The sequence below is a fragment of the Mytilus edulis genome, chromosome 8, assembly GCF_963676685.1.
Source record: "Mytilus edulis chromosome 8, xbMytEdul2.2, whole genome shotgun sequence".
Taxonomy (NCBI): domain Eukaryota; kingdom Metazoa; phylum Mollusca; class Bivalvia; order Mytilida; family Mytilidae; genus Mytilus; species Mytilus edulis.
In genome coordinates this window covers 34,935,119-34,952,784 of record NC_092351.1, presented here as the reverse complement: position 1 = coordinate 34,952,784, position 17,666 = coordinate 34,935,119, and the positions used below count along the sequence as shown (strand labels likewise).

Here is a 17,666-nt window from a genome sequence, read left to right as displayed (position 1 = left end):
AGTCTGGAACCTGTAGTTTAGTGTTTGTCGTTGAATATCATACTGGTTTTGTGTTTATTGCTTTGTACAGTTTCTTCTGGTATTGTGTGGTTGTACCACTGTCGAAGTATAAGAAAACGTAAGGCACAAGAAACATGTTTTACTTGCCACATTCTGTACGTACATGTCCCGGGAAAAGAGACTGTTAGTGAGTGGTTGTCGTTCTTGTAGATAAAGATATTATAAATAATAAAAACTCAGGACAGGAACTTCCTGAATAATGTTTTTACCTGTTTGCGGGTTTGAGCAATACCGTTCTAACAAATAATTTGATACCTCTTGCATATACTCGATATTTTGCATATACCGATCAAAACTATCAACTATTTACCGATATGTAATAATACATTTGTGGTGGAAGTTAATTAATCAACTGAGACAAATGCGCCTCATATTTTATATTAAATTTACAACAATACATAACAAGGAAAAACAATTACAATACAATACACTAAATAAAATATATGCAGTTCAATTAAGGTACCGTAGTAGATCCCTGGCCTGGATACAATCATGACAAAAGATTGCATAGTATTATACTGGTGCAATTAAACATAAAAGTAGACGATGATTTTAAATATTCAGTTCTCTGAAGTAGGGTTGTTGTTTGCAACAGTGCGACCAAAGGGAGACAAAAATGTTAGTTTAATGACTGCTTAGGTACAAGAAACACCAGGGGCTGTAGCTTACAGAATTCATACAAATATTATTGAGTCTAACATAGCAATGAAAGCATTCAGGAAATATGTACGTCGATAAAAAGGGGTCTTTCGGTTGATTTCTTTGCTTTTAAAAAACACTAGGGAAGAAGCTTTCGAATCATGTCAATATGATCATCCCCGTGTTTAAATTAGCAGAGCAATCTGTTATTAAAATATGAATTCAATACCCTTTTTAGCAGTTGAGGTAAAAGCTTGTAATTTAATGATCAAAATATCAATGGTGTGTTTAAACAAAATATTTTAATATTTAAACACTGATATCTATGCCCTCGCATTTTATTTCCCAAAAGAGGACTTATGCTAGCTAAGTTATTACAGAACTGAGATAAAGTGTCAATCGCAAAGTGTGTCGCTCCACGTAAAATCTGTTGCAACAAAGGAGAAAGTGCGTCTCTCCATCTTCTTCGCCTCACTTTTACTCCACCTACCGCTATTGGGATAGTATTGTTTCGTTAAATAATCCAGAGTACTACCGTGTTTTTTTCCAAAGGAAGTTATTTCAAATTGTACGACAAAATATTGTAAATTTACCATTTTTTGGACGGCAATGTGTCTTAGGTTTCACTAGAAATAGATATGATTTTTTTGGTAGTATCAGGATTGATGTCCTGCTTTATGGCATCCAGGTCTTCATAAAGATGAAAATATTGAATTATTTATAAATGTGCAACAATATATTGAAAGATTATAATGATGTTAAAATGACTTCTCTGATTTTGATATTCATTGCATCCTTTTATATACCACCAAGGTTCCTCGTTAACCAAAAATGTGTTTAATTTGAACTAAATTATGAATTATATCACTATTATTGGTATGTTACTTAAACACACTCTATAAAAAACAAAACACTTAAAATATTATATATTCAATTATTTGATAAAAGATATTTCAAAGTAGATAGCATAAATGAAGGTGGAATACATCAAATAGCTGTACTGAAATATATTTATTCTGTGTTAACATGTATATAAGTTATAAAGATAAATCATTTTTGACGCAGTGAGTCTGATAATATCACGAAGAAACAAAATCCCTTTATATTCTTTTTTAATAGAGTGCTACCTTGTATTAATAAAAACATTCATTTGTACATATATATAATCTCTCTGTAATCATTGTATTCACTAGTGTACCGACTCAGGGTCCATCAAATTTAACTTACTGTTTTGAAGTATAATATAGGCATTGTAAGATGACGAAGGGTTCCCTCCCCTGCCTCACTGTGAAACTATATGATATGTGAATAAACATTATATATAAAAGCAAACCATTATTCTATTCATCTGTTTTGAAAAAGGATTGAACCTGAGCGTTTATCAAAATCTTTTCTCTTATACTTTGGTAACAGTTAAGATCCCTATCCATATTAAGACATAAATGACATTTTGTGTTTCAGGGTTAACAACATGTCTTTAACATGTATACAAGTGAAAAAGATTTAGAAATACCTTGCTTGTCACATTTATTTGTGACCGATATGAACAAAAAAGATGTTCACCTGTTCCATCCTCCTTGAATCCATAATGCCACTTAAATAAACATAATTGTATCAAACTTTTTATGTTTATAAAGCAACTTTTATTACTTAACAGACTTATAAATATTCGCGTAAAAACATACATACTTTTTTTCCAAAAATGGAGAGATAAAAGACATTGACATATTAAGAAATTTTACTTGTTTTGCTTTATCTGTCTTCTTATTTTGACATTTTATATTATTCAAATTTTTAACTAGACTTCAAATTTCAAATGTTTCCCGTTTTACTTCTAGTTTTTACTATTATTTTCCGTATGCATATGGATTGTATCATTATATCTCATTGTCTTTTGAATTCTGATGACTAGAAATATGTTTAACCCGCTGTTGAATCATGATGTAATCTGCATCGACTTCCCTTTTGAATTCGGATACGTTGCAATGTAAGAATGATGACAGACGGACCTGGGACTTACTATAACTGATGTAATATTAACTATAACTGACGTAATATTTCCGAAGATGAGCATAGAAGCAGATTGTGCTGAAGTACTGTACAGTGAAATACTTAGAGATAAGTTCTATTCTAGCAAATATTAAGTTAAAAGAACAAAAAGTATGAACAGTCAATTGCCTCTTAAACTAAAACGGGAACAAAAATTGCGCGTCGAAAGTTTTATATTGTGATCTTCTCATTTTAATATTGAAAAACATGAGTTTAAATGAGTTGAACGGGAGACATGCAATGAAAATCAATGTCAGCAAGATTTTACAACTTGATATGTTTTTGCATGTTTGCATTTGTCAATTTGGGTTAGATGCATTCAACACATTTGAGAGACGACAAACCGTCAAAAAGGAGGATACCTGTGTCACAGATGATTTCAATAATTTTGCACATGTCGTAGCAAAAAACAAAGTCCGTTTGTCGTGACTGCAGAATTACCGGAATGCTACTTGGCAATGCATTTTGACTAGCAAAGAACAACATGAATGAAGTAATAAGTGACCTAGGAACTGCTTAATCGTCCGGAGCACTTCCGTTCAGTCGCTGTTTTCATTACACTCTTCTTGATCAATATATATTTTACTGTGTTGTGTTTTATTAACTATGTGTCATGCCACCGTTTTTCATGCAGACAAAATTTGGTGGGCTTTGTGAAGGTTTAGATTGCACAAAACATTTTTCTCTTAAAAATACAGACCAGTAGATCAACACTAGTCACATAAATGGACAAGACATTATAATTGGAAAACAAAACAGAAAAGTACCTTACTTAAATCTTAAGGATAAAAGTACAATAGACAAGAACAAAACATAAGGACAATACCTTAAATTGAAAGCATTGTAATTTCAGTTATACTTAAACGCCTGACGCAAAATAATGTGGAATGATACAAAATCTTTGTTTAATATCAACATACTTAATTAGTCTTTACGTTATAAAAGTATATTACATTTTTTACGAAGAATCCCAAAGGAAAATCCTGCTTTATATCGTTTAGCCTACTCAAAGCTTTTTTAAATGCAACTAGATTATTTTCCGGTTCATTTTGTAATTAAGGCGTTAGTATGACTGTTTTGTAAATCATGAAATATGAATAATAAATAGTTTTCAAATAGGTTTTACTAATTGTTAAATATTACCACGCGGAGAAATTTTATTGGTTTTTAAGAACTACCAACCTTAGTTTTGGCTTGATTGACGTGTCCACGACGAAATAAAATAAACGACAAAAGTACTATGGTCACACAGAGCACTATTGATATTAACCTATGTCAAATTCAAAATGTTTCTTTTTTGCAGTACTTTTTTAATTTTGACAAGTTCAGTTTTATTTTCTGTCGCTCTGCAACAGATTAACCAAAGGAATTTTAACGTTGTAACTGATAAACGACTACTTTCTGGTAGTATAACAACTACATCAGTAAGATCAGCTTTGGCTTGTGCAGCTATATGTACCTTTGATCAACGATGTTGTTCCTCAAACTACGAAGAAGGATCGAAGCTGTGTAGATTGGAGACTAGTTGTAGTCCAGCAATGGAACAGTTCATTAATTCACTTGTAATGATAAAAGGTTTGTGTAGCTTTACTACGTACTAGTATTTTTACACTTTACATTATTTAAAAAAAGACTGGGGAGGGATTAATATAAGTTGCAATAGCTTGTTTCCCATTCCATTATTAATAAATATGTTTAAATTAAAGAATAGATTATCATTATTTCACTTTTAAAGATTACTGGTTTATTGATATCCTCTTTTTTTTTAAATGCTACATAACGACGAAAGATAAATTAACATGAAATTTTAGTTTTCTGTTAGCGAAACAAACAACGAAATCTTTAGAAAAATATGCTTTTTATGGCTTTGTTGTAAAACGAATATATCAATACAAAGATAGATAGTTTAATTAAATAGCAATCAAATGCCCCTAACAAGTAACGAACATCTACAGGTTATTGTGGTTATACCAGTATTTTTTTACAAGCGTTTATAAGAAGTAGAGTTAAGAATAATAATAACAATCCTCATCATTTTATAGAATGATATAGTAATTTGTGTTACGAATCAAATAATACTTTATTTCAGTTTTCTTAAATTCATCTTTTTATGTAAAATTGATGTGTATGTCAACAGTATATATATTTTTTTCAAGGGTATCTGGCTAGTTGGGTTAATTTCCTTTAAGGTTATTTCATGACAAGGTCATTATGAGTAAGTTTATTCAATCCTAACAAATTCACATTAACATCACAACTTTAATGAACTGTAAGGTTCTCACAAGTTCTGAAAGAGGGACAGACAAACACATAAATCGAAAATAAACTGACAAGGCTTGGCTGAAAATGAAAGAAGAAAAACAGACAAACAATAGAACAAATGACTAACGAATAAGCTACACGAAGATAGGACTTTTTAAAAAAATTAAAGAGGCTTTAAGATAACAGAAATATTTTGTCAAATTCAATACGTATTTAAAAAGTATACAATAAAGTCACCATAGCTACTAGGACTAAAATTTTGAACCCCAGATGCGTGTTTTATCATCAAAAGACTAGTTGATGACGCTGTAAACAGGAAGTTAAAAAAGCTAATAAAAGTACGTAGTTCATAAGGATTGTCGACCGAAACTTCCAAAAGTTTTTGTCAACAGTCAATTTATAAGACTATACCAATGATATTTTGCACGACAGCACATAGGTGACGACAACTTGGCGGATGATGCCCTTGTGGAGAAAACTTTCCCAGCAGAGGCATCGTCACATTGATTGAAAATGAAATCTTCATAGATACATTTGATTTAATAATTAAATATTTGAAAAATTATCATTCAAAATCAGCACAAAACTTTGTATGAGGTAGAGTGTGATGTGTCCATGTACGTAGAGGTACAGATACACGACAAATTATTTGGCTGCGGACTCTCTTCGATGGAAATAAAAACGTTTGTGAAATGGCATACTGGTAATTGGATTCAAATTGTACTCTACAATTACATAAATTGGTGATAAATATGTTGATCTTTTAAAAGAATTGAATACTATTTTTCAAAGTATATCATATCAAATTTTTGATTTTTAAAATCCACTAATTATTTAGACGTTCCTAATTTCAGTCGGATATTTTTTTCAGGTACTACGAAAAGACATTTTGCTTGGTTTTTTTACAAAACTGTTCCCGATTCAAAAAGAAATAGGGTAAAACAATAAGATCTTGAAATGGGTATTTAATTGCTAAAATGTATCGAAAGGCAACAATACATTTTTTTCTTTATTGACATACACGATTCTGGGTTTTTTGTTTTTGTTTATAGTGATTAGGTTTGTAACACAATTGTGCCTACTGTACCCAAATTTTGACATCGTACAATTGTTGTCAATATAATTTGATTATATGCGACTGTTATACAAGTAGAACATTGATCAATCTTACAAACCTGCTCGTGCATTTTTCATTGTTATTCAACGTAAAATAATTATCTAAGAAACCTGGGACGATCTCATTTCACAAAGAATTTCTATTGTCTACTTATTGTACCTCTAACTTATTTACCCGATGTAGGTCTTTAATTTGAGGTTCAATTTACTTAAAGTTAATCGGGCATGACTAATTAGATACGCCCTTTTAAAATCAGGGGGTCCGAAATAGGATCGGGAAAAAACACCCAGCAAAATGCCTTAATTTACAATTTAAGAATTTGTTTGATTCAAAGTGCTTTTCGTTGCTTAAATATCTCCGATCAATAATCAGGCGGTATTTTGTGGAAATAATAACCAGTCCCGAACCGGGAGATGTTGGCTGCAATAGGCATGTATTTATAAAAAAAAGTCCATATCTCATTTACTTATAGTGGCCGTTATTGATTGTAAATTCATGACGCTTTGTTTATGGCTTTCGCACGGTGGGTATGGTTGTCCTGCGAGAGAACGTTCTGTGCGTCGGCGGCGTCCACAAATATTCACTCTGTGGTTAAAGTTTTTGAAATTTTAATAACTTTCTTAAACTATCCTTGAATTGTACGAAACTTGGACAGAAGGTTGTTTATATTCATAAGATAGTATCCAGAAGTAAATTTTGGAAAAAATAAAATTCCATTTTTTCCGCATTTTACTTATGCCAGAAAACATGACATTAACTTTGTGGTTAAAGTTTTTAACATTTTAATAACTTTCTTAAATTATCCTGGAAATGTACAAAACTTGGCCAGAAGCTTGTTTATGGTCAGGAGATAGTGTCCAGAAGTAAATTTTGTAAAAATAAAATTCCATTTTTTTCCGTATTTTACTTATAAAGGGACTTAGTTTTTTCTGCCAGGAAACATTACATTCACTCTGTGGTTAAGGTTTTTAAAATTTTAATAACTTTCTTAAACTATCCTGGAATTATAAGAAACTTGGCCAGAAGCTTGTTATGATCAGAAGATAGTATCCAGAAGTAAATTTTGTAAAAATAAAAATCCATTTTTCCGCATTTTACTTATAAATGGACTTATTTTTTTCTGCCAGAAAACATGACATTCACTCTGTGGTTAAAGTTTTTAAAATTTTAATAACTTTCTTAAACTATCCTGGAATTATAAGAAACTTGGCCAGAAGCTTGTTATGATCAGAAGATAGTATCCAGAAGTAAATTTTGTAAAAAATAAAATCCATTTTTCCCGTATTTTACTTATAAATGGACTTAAGATTCTTAAACTAACCTGGATTTTACCAAACTTGGACAGAAGCTTCTGACAATCAAAAGATAGTATCGAGAGGAATAATTTTATTGATTTTTTTCATCATTTTTGATGAGTGTGTGATTAACAGCAAAAGTAGGCGAGACACTGGGTTCCGCGGAACACTTACAAATTTTTGGTATGATATTCTGTACTACCGATCACTACCGCTCACCTGGTTGGTCTCGTGTGGGGGCGTTCGCCTCGAGAGCGGGAGGTCATTTGTTCGAATCCCGAACGGGTCAAACAAAGACGTTAAAGACTGACCGGCTCAGAGTCGGAAATGTGTCCGGGTCGGGTGACTTTTCTTCCTGCGAACTAATATCTTGTGAACTTACACGATAAAAAAAAAACCCGACTCAGCTTGTCAGTCTGTTAAAAAATGGGGCTAATACTCTTATTATATTTACATCTAATCGTCCTGAATATTAATTTTATTTGCCGCTGGTCGTCATCCATTATCATTATTTATTTTACTGTTTTATTATACAGTGAAGTGTTTTTCTTTTACTGGTTTATATTACAACTTTTTAAATTTTCACCGATCAAAATTAAAATATGGCAGGATATCTTTGACGGTAAATAATTTTAAATCAAATGTGCCTTTTCTGATATCTATATAATATTTGACGGAAAATATTATTGAATTAACTCCGTATAACTATTATTTAGTCATGGGTCGGTTTTGAGCTTATTATTCTGTATACGCATCTTTCTATAAAAAAGAACCGAATGTTGACTCTAAATATTTTTATTTATCTGTGTCTTTGGGTTACTGTCGCATTAATGTAACCATTATCTCCTTTTATTCAAAACCAAATTATTCGCTTGGGTACAGAAATATTGACATCTCTTGACTTCTCCCGTCCCACAGTTTACCCTTGCTAAATGGGTGCGTTCGTTTGGCTTATTGGTTATATAAATACGCAACTTTGTCCGATCAAAATATAATAGGAATGTATAGCCGATGCCTGGTGTAGTGAGAATTTCACGCTATCTTTACCTTAAACATTAGAGGGAAAGACGATCTACGCACGAGTTGAATGATTGAAATGTGCAAACAACAAGAAAGGTCAGCTAAATCTTTTCAAATAAGTCGGATGGCTGATTTTAACAACATTTTTGTGACTTTTGCTAGAACAATAGTAGATGAAAAAAAATATAACAAAACCGATCAGCAAGACAATATAAAAAAATGAAACGCCCAAAATAAGTTGAATCTTTTTATAAATTGTTGTCAACCTTTTTTTTATCATTTTTTTGTTGCTTTTATGACAACTATAATATACCAGTCTGAGATATAAATAAACTTGAAACAGCAAATGTTGTTACCTAGACGAGATAGTCGTCAACTCACTGACCGCTTCAATATATGAGTTATTGCCACTCAATGAAGATTTTTTCTGTTCTAGTCCCTCCCCTATTAGTTTTGCTGGAAATTATACAATGTAACCCCTGATGTGTACTACGACAACGTTTTTTTAATGTTAAAAAAAATTTAAATGCAAAGAGAAAAATGATGGAAGAAATGCTAAGATTTACGCATAAAAATTCAAATGTAAATAATAAAAAAATATATAAAATTGGAAAACTGTTTGAGACTATAATCAACTGACGACAAATGATTATACATCACTTAATGAAGCTGATTAATTAATTGCGCCTTTGTGTCCAGTGGCAAATATGTCATGCATATTCACGACTAGGTTCAAAGTGGATCAATCTGAATCAAATGCTTACAAATTTAGAGTGGCACTTTTTACAATAAGGCACAGCTTTCCCTAGAGGTAAAACGTATGCCGTTATACAATAGATTTGAACCAATATGATAGAACACGTAAGTTAAGCTATTAGCCCTTCTTCCCACTTTTTTCCACTTTTTTCTCCACGGTAGACGAAACATAAACAAAACGTCATGAATTTACAATCAATAACGGCCACTATAAGTAAATGAGATATGGACTTTTTTTATAAATACATTCCTATTGCAGCCAACATCTCCCGGTTCGGGACTGGTTATTATTTCCACAAAATATCGCCTGATTATTGATCGGAGATATTTAAGCAACGAAAAGCACTTTGAATCAAACAAATTCTTAAATTGTAAATTAAGGCATTTTGCTGGGTGTTTTTTCCCGATCCTATTTCGGACCCCCTGATTTTAAAAGGGCGTATCTAATTAGTCATGCCCGATTAACTTTAAGTAAATTGAACCTCAAATTAAAGACCTACATTGGGTAAATAAGTTAGAGGTACAATAAGTAGACAATAGAAATCCTTTGTGAAATGAGATCGTCCCAGGTTTCTTAGATAATTATTTTACGTTGAATAACAATGAAAAATGCACGAGCAGGTTTGTAAGTAATAGTAAAAGTTCAATGATAAGTTAATATTGATATTAAAAGACCTCCGAACAAAAAGGGGTGTTCAGGATTTGAACAGCCCTTTTTGTGAGGAGGTCTTTTAATGTCAATATTAACTTAATCATTGAACTTTTACTGACTTACAAACCGTCAAAAATATAAGAAAAGTACATAAAAAGCACTTGCAGAAACCTTATTCCCTTCGGGCTCGGGGATCTGAACACCCCTTTTTGTTCGGAGGTCTTTTAATATCAATATTAACTTATCATTGAACTTTTACTATTACTAAAATACCCGGTATCCACCATCGTCTCCATCAGGAAATGCATGTACCAAGTCAGGAATATGACATTTGTGAATTTAAACATTATTGAGGTTTCATTTATTTATTTATTTATTCAGCAAAACTATGATATCAGGTATGCCGATGATCGTATAGGAAAGAATTATTGGCCATGACACGTTTTTGGAGGTATCGAACATTGACCCATTCCTATTACACTCAGATAAAACCCCTACTTCCAATACACAAATATACATGTAAACATAACATACTACACATAGTGTTATTGGCAGTAAATGTGTAATCCTTTTGTAGACAAAACGCGCGTCTGGCGTACAAATTTTAAATCCTGGGGTATATGATGAGTTTATTGACAATCAATTTGGTATGTTTGATTTTTATTTTAAAACAGTTAGAGTATCTATGAATGTAGGCATTTATCCTGTATCAATATTACCATGATATACTAAACAAATATGTTCAGTTAAACAAGGTGTTTTACGAACAACATGAAAAAACAAAGCCTGTATACTATGGTATAAGTCTATGTTTATTGAGAACCAACCGTTAGCTAAGGATGCAAATAGACACTACAAAAGTTTAAGAATATCATGAAAACATGAATTAAATTAGCTCTTTTGATCTCTGACTTCAATTGACAGAAATTAGTACCTACTATACAGACCTTGATGTAACAAATGGCTTCAAATATTACACATACAAAAAAACTAAATAAATTCCGAGCAATTAGACAACTAATAAAAATGAAAATGAACGACAAATTATACAAAAAGGAAATTCATTTAGTAGAAATATCAATAATCTAGATCTCTTTTTAGATGCAAAAATAATAATTTGTTGGGTATAAAAACACACGATGTTATCAAACTTGTAATTATTGATATCGGATTCAATTGACACATAAATAGCTTACAATAAAAAGAAAAATTTCAGAAGGTTAATAATTAATAATAACAGATAACTAACAAATATGAACTGCAATGCGAAGCAATTAACATATAAAGTACTCATTATGAAAAATTTCTAAGATATTACATTTTATATTCACTAAAACAAATGTTTTCACATAAATAATTCCGTAGACCTGTAAACACTCATTACTTCTATATAGTTCATGTTTTATGTGAGATATAATGAATGTCAAATTAATAAATACTAGACTCAGTACTAAAGTGGTATCAATTAGTTGTCATCAACAAGGACGGCGAACAAATCAATAGGATGTAGCCTCACGAAGCCGCCTTCTTTATTCTGTTATCTGTAACTGAAGTTGAAGCCGCAGATAAGGTTTAAGTAATTTGTCGTTTTGTGTCCTCGATGTCCAAGTCTTCGTCAGATTTATTGTAAACTATGCAACTACTTGATTTATTGATTTTTTTATGCTCCATTCAGCAAACTTGGCTAAATCATGGTTTTTATTTGTGGCAGTATCCGGTGTATTAAGATGGAGTTTCTGCAGTATGCATTCCAATTAATGTTTTTAACGGTTAAAAAGAGGAATGTCATAACAAAAAGCATTCTGTGTCAAAAATGCATAACATCTATTTCAAATGAATCATTCTGCTCCTTCACACAGATCTTGAATATATTAATGCATGGCATCTAATTTTTCATTCCTTATTTCATTGTTTTGTAATAAATACCTTTAACATAATAAAGAGAACAATAACCATTATCTTAAAACACATACAGTGTCTAACAAATTAGATCGTAGTTATCAGGTTATGCCGCTTTGTCCGACGAATATCGCTTTAAACATCTAAAACCGACGAAACATTTAGTCATATAATTGTTTTGATTTTCCTCGCCTCAGCCCATATTTTTTCATAACTTTTAAGTCCGTTTGAATATGATTCATCATGTATCGTAAACACTTATTCGAACGAAGAACCCCAAATATATCGTATTAGGTCACTTGAAAGTTATGTAACAGACTTTTCTCACCGACTATCTTAACATATGGTATGTAGACTAGTGGCCTATCAAAGTGATGAAGCCTTCAATATTAAGAATCTACTACAAACAATAATAGCAACTTGCTAGCTTCCAATGCGTTTTATGACTTTATTTCAAATCGTTATTCTCAATTTATTCCATGTATTGAAAGTCACATTTTATAACTAATAATGTTGTATTGTTTTTAGTTGTCAATTGGTTACCTGTGTTTGTTGCATACAGTGGAAACAGACAGTCTGTTTACACAGCATGGACAAACCAGGAGGAATGTGATGACCTTCTTATACCACTGGATTTATCAGTTATTACAAAGCATCTTAGAAATCCACTAATAGATAGGTGGAGTGATGTAATAATTAGAAAGGTGAGCTATATTTTTTGTTAATTCTTTAGATATTTTGCCATTATACACTGTTGCATCAAGTGTTTATTTGCTTTTTTCTACATTGGCTAGAGGTAAGTGGTGAAAACTCAAAAAACATGTTTAACCCCGTCACATTTGTGCGTATTCTTCACTTCAGAACCAGAAAAAAGAGAAAAAGTCTATTGTATATTGTATTGTAGTGAATACAAATATGTTTTTAATCTTGTTATGTATACGTGTTTTGTTTTTGTTATATTTCATTGATGTCTGAAGTATTTTTTTATAAACCATTGTCTTAGTTTTTGATAAAATGGTTAAAAAGCGGATACAGTGGATACAGTAGAGGACCACTGAATGAACTTTGAGGTTGAAAGAACTTCAGAATTTTTAAAACTGTTGTTTCCATTTATCCTTACCTTTAAGCATTCGCTCAACATAGAAGCTGGGTAAACCATGTATTATAGTAAATCAAACAAGAAATTGAACAGAGCAGTGTTTGTTAAAAACTTATTCTACATGTTTTTATTATCGTTTTGCTCTTTTATTGATGGTACATATAAACATACATAATCCGAAGAATTTGTCTACAGAATGATATCCGGTAGGATATCAGTTTAAAATAGTAATTGTCATATATGTCGTCGTGACATCTAAACTCTTCTGTCGAATTTACATATTGTGCTTTTTGCTTTCTTTAGGTGAAAGTTGAACTGTTGAAGAATAACACAGCAGTTGCATGGATCATATTCAATGGAGAGAATACCAATAATATGAACTGGTTCAGGAAAGAGAACCTACTGAATAGCAGTTTTGACGATCTGACAACAAGTTCTTCAACTAATGTCTTTGACATAAGGGGTGACTGGTAATATAGCAAATATTTTTTCATAAAATATTGAAACCGTATTTAGTTGAAATATCGTGTAAATATGATTATCTGTTTTACAACAAGATGTTATTCATACAATTGTGGTTGAATATGCAAATAAGGATGATTTCGTTTCAACTGATATCGTTTCAATCAAAGTTGAAAATGAATATTTTTATTTTAACCGAAATACGTGTATTTATTTTTAGCGATATCATATGTATCGTAAACATACTATCCTGATTTTTGATTAAAAAAGTACTTATTGAATAAATTTTGTTGATTTTTATCAATATAATATCTTAGCACAACTTTGTGAAGCTCAAAAGTATACGTTAGATGATGTCCTCGAAATCTTTTTTTCTCGAATAATGAAAATAGTTTAACAGTTCTGCATAGGGCATGACCCATGACGTTTAGGCACACACAGAAAAAAACCCTCAGGTAGTGATACCTAAATCTGAACCAATCTATTTAATAAGGACAACTGAAAGAGTTCCTCATTAAACAACTTATAAGTGTACTGTACATTATATACATTGTAGCAGTAATGTACATAATGTTGAATAGACGCACTCCATTTGACTTTTGTTTTATTTTACAAATTCGTGTTTACATCAAAGATATTTAGAACTATTTCGGTAAAATTGATCGCTGAAAATGTGATTTTTACAGGGGTCTTGAAAGACAATTTTTCATCAATCGTAACTATGGTTTTTGTGCTTCGGATGGTGGATGGTTTGTTGTAAGTGGGAAAAGACAAGACTGTGCATGGGAGAAGAAGGGAGTTTACCCAGTGTTTCTTTATACGAAAAATGGCTTTAACAGAAATTGGCATACTGGCAAGTTTATTTAGTTAATTGAAATATGAATAAAAGTAGATAAACGTCAATGAGATAACAACCCAACAATAAAATTAGCCCAAAGATATCTAAAGGTAATATAGTCTTCAACCATAGACAGGTGAATGAAAATATGCAAAACGACCAGTGTCTAGAGTCCATAAACCAACGATCAATAAAGAATCACACGTCATGACGTCACACTTACAACCGTAACGGAGGCGCCGCATCTGTCAAAAAGAAAATTTGCAAGTTTATCAGGATATTTCAAGAATTTCCTGTTAAATGCAAACGCTAAAAATACAAGAAAGCTAATGTCACAGGCTATGAAGTTGTTAAAAAATATTGATATTTTCAATAACATGTTTAATCTTTTGCAAAATAAAATCTAAAAATACACAGAAAGAACATTGACCGTCATTTTCCTAATGCATGATTTTACATATGATATATAAAAAATAAGGACTTTCAATCATTCAATACGTTATATACTTCGTCCTCGGTCAATATAATCTGAACAGGTCCATATATAAAGTATTGACCTCGACAAAAGTCCATAATGGGTAAATATTGTTATTTGTCATGTATTTTCATTCCTACATGTAGTAGTAGAATGTGCATTATGTGCCTCTCCGTTACTAATGGAAATAATATTTATAAGCTGGAGACAAATGTTCCAATAGTTCAATCATGTTCAGTTCTGAATTCGTTATTTTGTTCATTTGTCTATTTTGTTTCTTTGTAGACTCCGCAGAACCAGCAGACAGAATGATTATTTCAGTTGGAATATAGATGAACATATTTGATTTCTCGTATCATTTGCAAATGTGAAATAAAAAGAAAAATGAAGATTTTGACAATATTCATTCTCTTCAATCAGACGAGTTTGATTCAACGTTTTTAAATTCACTCTTCTAAAACTATCAATTCAAGAATAAGGTTAAATACGGGTATCACTTTTCACTGGCATTCCACCATCCTATACAAGATTTTCATTGATATTTTTTCAAAACTATAGAATAAATAACATATTTTTAGTATTGTTTCCAGGGGGTGGGGTAGGCAATCGATGGTTATAATTCCCTTAGTACAAAAGAAACAGAAGAAAAAAACCCAAAGGAATAGGAAAACGATTAAACAATGGTAAAAACGAAGAAAACAACGGAAACCGCGGGTGAGGGATCCACAATATCAACCTCAGAGTGTATTTGTGGAATATTTTTCTTCTCACCTTTGCTATTCCTTGACATTTATTCAATTTATATGATTTTTGTTGATGTAATTTCATACTAATTATGTATAATAATTTTATAATAGTTATGAACCTTTATGTTAATTGTTTTATTTGGAAAACGTATTTTTTGCCTTTCATAATTTTGAATAAATGACATTCTTTCGTCTATTTAGTTTTATATCATATAGCAAAAGATGCTCAAACTCTGTCATTTGTATATATAGTAAGTTTTTTAGTATCTAGAGGTCAATCTTAAAAAAGAACTGTCTATATATATTACACTGAAAAATGTTATTTGATAACTAAATCACTGATTTTTGAACACTGTGTCATTTAATAATCATACATATAAAAAAGGAAGATGTTGTGTGATTTTCAATGAGACAACCCTTCACAAGAGACTAAATAACAAATGTAGGTCACCGTACGCCAACATATGACAACCACTGTATTACAGGCTCCCGACTTGGGACATACATATACATACAGAATGTAGCTGGCCGGGGTTAAAATGTTAGTGGGATCTCAACCCTCCCCTAACCTGAGATAGAGGTGTAAAAGTTCAAAATAAGAACGAACTATAAAAATCGGTTGAAAAAGGCGTAACTAATCATGGATTCAATACAAGTAAAAATGATACTTTTGACAAAAACACAGATTTGATCTGGCCAGGTACTTGTTCATTCGAATAACAAAAAAAATATAAGTGTATTTCTAATACATGTAGTACTTGCATTTTTGTGTAATATAGATGTGTTGACGTCAGATTCCCGGATGTCAACTTTGGCACGGTTCGTTTTGGATTGAACAAAACATTTATTGGAACTAATAGAATGTTTTACCTGACAAAGTGTCTGACATGAAAACAATATTAAACTGTGAGACGATTTTCAAAAGCTCTGGTTTTGATCATTTTAGATATATATTTAAAATTTAGACGGATGTTTTACTAAGAAAATGAAAACATAATCGTATTCCCGAAAAAAAAAAGTTTTTATTGACATACAGCGACTAAGTTGAAATCAGTCATATTTTCCATTCTTATATCAACGACTTGTTCTTGAAAGTATCTAAAAATTAAAATACCAAACGAAATTAATCTACACTATATCACAAGGATTGTTGAATATTTCCAGTATTTTAATTGGTCGACTGCTCATAACGAAAAATGCAACTATGTCGTATATTAAGAAAACTTACAGAGACATCGTACAATTTTATACTGCACAAAGTCAATGAGTTACACAAAGATTTCACAGAATATCACAAATTAGAAGAGAACTAATCATTTTAGGCATTTTGATGATGACATATTTACACCCAGAAATATAATTGTTATTAATTGACACCAATGAAGGTAGGAAGGCACTGCCTTAAACATGCACACTGAAGACAGAACGACAAAAATCCATCTCTAAATCAGTGGTGATATTTTGTTTTTTCCGAAAGCAGATACTCTGAAAAAAGTTAATAACTTGTGTCATCCGTTATTGTGCTTATGTCAAGTATAAAATAGTATCTGCATTTTCTGTTTCACTTATGTCATCCGTTATTGTGCTTATGTCAAGCATAAAATAGTATCTGCATTTTCTGTTTCACTTATGGCATCCGTTATTGTGCTTATGTCAAGCATAAAATAGTATCTGCATTTTCTGTTTCACTTATGTCATCCGTTATTGTGCTTATGTCAAGCATAAAATAGTATCTGCATTTTCTGTTTCACTTATGGCATCCGTTATTGTGCTTATGTCAAGCATAAAATAGTATCTGTATTTTCTGTTTAACTTATTGCAGCCGTTATTGTGCTTATGTCAAGCATAAAATAGTATCTGCATTTTCTGTTTCACTTATGGCATCCGTTATTGTGCTTATGTCAAGTATAAAATAGTATCTGCATTTTCTGTTTCACTTATGGCATCCGTTATTGTGCTTATGTCAAGTATAAAATAGTATCTGCATTTTCTGTTTCACTTATGGCATCCGTTATTGTGCTTATGTCAAGCATAAAATAGTATCTGCATTTTCTGTTTCACTTATGGCATCCGTTATTGTGCTGATGTCAAGCATAAAATAGTATCTGCATTTTCTGTTTCACTTATGTCATCCGTTATTGTGCTTATGTCAAGCATAAAGTAGTATCTGCATTTTCTGTTTCACTTATGTCATCCGTTATTGTGCTTATGTCAAGCATAAAATAGTATCTGTATTTTCTGTTTCACTTATGGCATCCGTTATTGTGCTTATGTCAAGCATAAAATAGTATCTGCAT

General features: G+C 31.4%; 1 protein-coding gene across 1 annotated transcript; it reads left to right on the top strand.

Moving 5' to 3' along the window:
- The first annotated feature begins 9,800 nt into the window (after nt 1-9,800).
- On the top strand, nt 9,801-14,955 carry LOC139484057 (uncharacterized). Its single transcript, XM_071267780.1, has 5 exons — nt 9,801-9,819; nt 12,278-12,453; nt 13,152-13,318; nt 13,997-14,163; nt 14,909-14,955. Exons 1-5 carry the CDS (start codon nt 9,801-9,803, stop codon nt 14,953-14,955), a joined length of 576 nt encoding a protein of 191 aa, XP_071123881.1.
- Nucleotides 14,956-17,666: the final 2,711 nt, after the last annotated feature.